Source organism: Epinephelus moara, chromosome 18 (genome assembly GCF_006386435.1).
Source record: "Epinephelus moara isolate mb chromosome 18, YSFRI_EMoa_1.0, whole genome shotgun sequence".
In the NCBI taxonomy this organism is placed as follows: Eukaryota; Metazoa; Chordata; class Actinopteri; order Perciformes; family Serranidae; genus Epinephelus; species Epinephelus moara.
Genome location: NC_065523.1, coordinates 38,313,916 through 38,318,796, shown reverse-complemented (window position 1 = coordinate 38,318,796; position 4,881 = coordinate 38,313,916). Strand labels below are relative to the sequence as shown.

At 42.0% G+C, this 4,881-nt stretch overlaps 1 protein-coding gene across 1 annotated transcript in view; it reads left to right on the top strand.

The window, feature by feature from the left end:
• cpt1a2b (carnitine palmitoyltransferase 1A2b) overlaps positions 1–4,881 on the top strand; it is an 82,240-nt gene that overhangs the window by 70,736 nt on the left and 6,623 nt on the right. Inside the window, exon 18 of the mRNA XM_050069330.1 lies at positions 1,410–1,502. Coding sequence (XP_049925287.1) covers positions 1,410–1,502 — 93 coding nt within the window. The remainder of the gene's footprint in view (positions 1–1,409; positions 1,503–4,881) is intronic.

The following is a 4,881-nucleotide window of genomic DNA, read 5'->3' as shown; positions in this document are numbered from 1 at the left end:
CATTTTGCTGCACTCCCCGATTTTGTTTTTATACTGCCAATGCTGAAAAAAGACTGATTGGGCTTTCCTGCAAATTTGCACAATTCCTGTCTAAAAAGGGCTTATGTGTCAGCCCTGTGATAGTCTGGGAACCTGTCCAGGGTGAACCCCGCCTCTCGAGGATAAACAGTTACGGAAAATGAATGAATGAATGAATTAACATATACTAATAAGTAATAACTGAGAAAACATAAACACGTACAATATGATAAAAATGAAAAAATGTTTATAATAACAAAGAAAAAAGAAGAGGACAACCGTCACTCTTCCATCACAATGCCGATTGTTAGGTCACAGAAATAAGATAAGGACTGAGAGGAACTCAAAATATGGAAGTTTGTCCATAAGTGTGCATCTTCTTCTTTCTAGGTGAAGTGTATTCATAAGGGGCCACATCTTTGCTGTGGGGACTTCCTTCTTCGCAATAATGAGACTGTGGGGAAGAAAACACTGCTGAGTGCTTTCTGACATCATCAGACATTCCTAGAATAATAATAATGATAAGTGGTTCCTCAGCACCGGGTTTATGCTGGCTCAATCTGAGGTTTGTTTCCAGAGCTGCTGCTCACTCTCCTCCTCACAGAACAGTCTTCCAGTGGCAGCTATCAGATCAAACTGTACCAACCATGCTCTGCTATCTTGTGGGAAATAGGACCAAACAACGCTCCAAATGTAGCGTTTGGCCAGGGACAAAGGAACACTGCCTTTTTTCAAAATGGTGCCTTTTAATATTTCCGCAGCTGAGGTCCATTAACAGTGTTACCTCCTGATGGGTGTGTGTTAGGGGCCCACTTTTGAAAATGTCATCCCCTCTGCCCGTATTTCCTACCGGCTGGTCTGAGGACAGGATATCACTACTGTTATCGTTCAAATAAATATAAATGAATAAGAAGAAAAACCCATTAGTCACACAACAGAATGAAAGTCACAAACATTTTGACTCTGCAGAGACAGTATTTTCTCCACTGCAAAAGAACTATAGAACATTTTTCAGCAGTTGCAGGAGGCGCTATAGAGGCACACATCTGTGTTGCCTGACCTGAACTTCACTCTGCAGAGGAAACTGACTGCATTAATAACTCTAATATTAAAGCATGAGCACAGCGCTTGGCGAGCTTGTGCTGCAGCTTGAAGATGATCATACTGGGCTGTTTTGGTGCCCCCTCTGGCGCTGGTGCCGTACACACAGCCAGCGGCGTTGCTGTTTGTGTGTGCTGTAAAGCGTCCTGCCTTCTCAAGGTTTAACAGTGCAAAAACAGACGTGCAAGAGAGGCGCCGTTTTTCCTATTACACGTCAACGTACCGTCTAAATGATTTTATTTAAGTGTTGCTTTAAGGTTCATCTCATATGATGTCTGTGGTCGTGTCAGGTGGCGGATGATGGCTACGGGGTTTCATACATCATCGTGGGCGAGGACATGATCAACTTCCACGTGTCTTCCAAACACTCCTGCAATGAGACTGTGAGTAACACCTCTGTTTCTTCATCAGTGTCTGGAAACAACTGTCACTCATACAGGGAGGAATCCTCTCGTTTCTCTCGTTATACTAAAGTTTACTTTTCCTCATATGAACTGCACCTATGTAACTGAGATGTTTCACTAACCCAGAGCATCACTGGAATCTGATCTGTATTCACTCCAGCTGGGACGCTGCACAAACATAAAGACCTGGGATCTCATTTATTAACACTGTGTAGGCACAAAACGAGGCCTGAAAGAGGTGTGCGACACGTCCCACACTGAAGTTGTGATCTATAAGGAAACATCAAGAAAGATGTTTGTTTGTGAAAATTTTGAAAACAGAAAATGGAGATGCAGATGGTGAGGTGGAAGCCTGGTTGTAGAAACTGCTACATATATTTTGGCACATGCTATTTTTAGCTTTTGTCTGCGTGGACATTTTTGGATCTTACGTACTGTTTTATAAATGAGTCCCCAAGTCTGTTTCTCACGTGTGACCCAGACTCCCTGGCGTGTTTCCACCAACATTTGTTGACACGATTGGAAACATGCTGGGAAGTTCCAAACCAAGAGGCAAAACAAAGCCCCGAACTACTCTGCCTTAAAAGGACTTGCTTTGGTGTGTTGGTGCATAAAAGAACGGACTGCACAATCAAGAAACATAAATATACAAAAGGAGAAAAATACAATATGAAGAATATAGTGAAAAATGAAAGATTACTGCAGTTTTAAAAGTGTCAGTTTGTGTGGATTGTGCAGAGGTTTACAGCACGACGTATGAAAATGACGTGCGGTATGAAGAGATACTGACTGAGTGTTAACGAACCACATGAAGACAGATGCAAAGCCGTTAATGTAACTTGTTCTCTCATGAATTTTCCACGGTACAGTTCTTAAGAGATGACAATAGCCAAGTAAAACATGGATTATTACACATTGTTTATTATCTCTGGTTGGTAGAAAGCAGTTAGACGGGGCCATCTGGCCTCACAGGCGTCAGGCAGGTTGTTGTGTCACTGTTCATTCATTCCTCAACCACAAAGCACATGACAGGAGAAACTGCAGCGCTTTGTTGTTTTCACTTCCCTCTTTACAGTCTCGTTTTCTACTGTGGAATCTGGTTTCATCATAGAGTGGCACCGATAAACCAGCTGTGTTGATGTATCAGCTGGTATCAGCCTTTTGGAGAGATATTTGTATCAGGTGTTAAGGCAGTCAATAAGTTACAAGGAGCTGCTGCACAGAAAGACAAAAGAAGTTTAATGTCATTTAGAAAAGTGACTCTATGAAACAGTTTGTCCTCCAGAGAGCAAAGCGAGGGTTGAACTACGGCCACAGTGCCACTATGGTCTGTTTACACTGCTGAAATGTGAACAGTTCGCTGACGAGACCTGATAAAAATGTTCATGGTGGACTATCGGACACTGAGAGCCGAGAACAGCCGTGCTTGTAATGATCTTCAGATGCCTGATGAGCGACAGGCTGGTAAACTCCAGTAAATAGTCTGCACCAGGATGTTTGGGTTGGTGCGAGTTGTGAGCTGTAATTCAGCAGTAAATAATCAGCCGTGTGTGTCTGACTGTGGATGGTGGAGCTGCTGAATGGATTTGTGGAGTTTGTTAGTTGCAGCGGTGGCTGTTAGCAGCTAGCTCCGCTCGCAGACTTCACAGCTTCACCCCGCAGGACTCCACTCAGTCCGGACTGGAGAAGGTTTGTGGGTTGATGGTGTTTGACAGGCAGGTAGGAGGCTCAGTTATCTGTGAGTGTAGCTGTGCTGTAAGTAAACAGTCTGAACTCAGATCAGTTTTCTCTGACAGAGATGAAAGTTTAGTTTGAATCACCAACTCTGTGAGAGGACACCAGTTTAAACCTCCAGACTAACATGTTGCACATGAAGAAACAAGTTATGTTTCTGCTTCTTAACAGTCACATGGATAAGTCAGAGTTTACAATGAACCTGGGGACAAATCCTAGTTGGCTCACATTAGTTATTTGTTGAGAGCATAAATAGAGAGATGTTGAGCTTTTCAGATGATGATCAGTAAGTGTGTGCTCGTAAATCAGCCCTTAAACCTGTCACACACTGCTGGAGACATGACACACACATTATCTTATACAACCTGTCACCTTGAGTCTGATTTATGATCCAAGAATCAGCCTCACTGGATTAGTTTAAAGATAAAAAACATAATGGCTAAAAGTCGACTAAAACTATGACGAATAAAAATGACTAAAATGTGACTAAAACTAAAAAACATTTTCATCTCAAGACTAAATCTAAAATAGCTGTCAAAATTACCCTGAATGTAAAGAAAAAGTCCTTTTTTAAATTTATTTTTATGTCGTCATATTTTTTCCTAAACTATCAACACAAAAATTCAAACAAACCTCTGAGAACATGACTATCACTAATAGCTACCGATATATGTAACTTCACGTAACATTAACGTTAGTTTGCTAACTACATTAGCCTAGCTAGCGAAGCCTGGTGAATTTGCAAGGTTAGTACAAGTTCTTTGCTGCTTAACATCACATTAACATCATTAGTTACAGTTGTCTTGAATATTAAGGCGGTAGAGTTTACGTTAAGGTTATTGGTGGAGGTCGTGTAGCTTATTTAAGACAATGATCTCTTCTTAAGATATAATACACTTATTTACATTTGTGATACATATTTATTAACAGGGTAAACCTAATGTGATCAGTCAGTTTATGACAGGCCTACTTGTACAGATGCATGGGCATGATGCAATGTGTTAAATAGACGCTCAGTCGGCTGCTTTATTGATTAACAATATGTGCAATAAGTCAATAAACTGCACAGATTAATACAGTGGAGTGTTTCAGGTATTTATTGATAAGGAAGAGCAATAAACACACGTGATTTTCCACCATGGGTTCAAGCACTGAGGGTGGGGCCGAGCCTGGAGCTCCACAGAGAGACTCAGAAATCACAGATAAACATTTGATATCCAGGGATTCACAATATACACCAGGGTGTCTACAGGCCCTTAAAAAGTCTTAAAATCTCTTTAATTAAATTTTCTTAATTTAAGTCCTCAAAAAGTCTTAAAGGGATAGTGCACCCAAAAATGAAAATTCACCCATTATCTGCTCACCCTCATGCCGATGGAGGCTCAGGTGAAGTTTTAAGGCCCTGACACACCAAGCCGACGGTCGGCCGTCGACCAAAGTCGGGTCGTCTGTGAGCGTCTGTCGGCCTAGTTTTTGTGGTGTGTCCCGCACCATCGGCACTTTGGCGTCGGCGGCTTTTCGGCCGATTGAGCATGTTGAATCAGCGGCGGAGCTTGTCGGTGAGAGAGATCACTCTGATTGGCTGTTCAGGTTTTATTTCCTCGCCCCTGTAGCGAGTGAATCT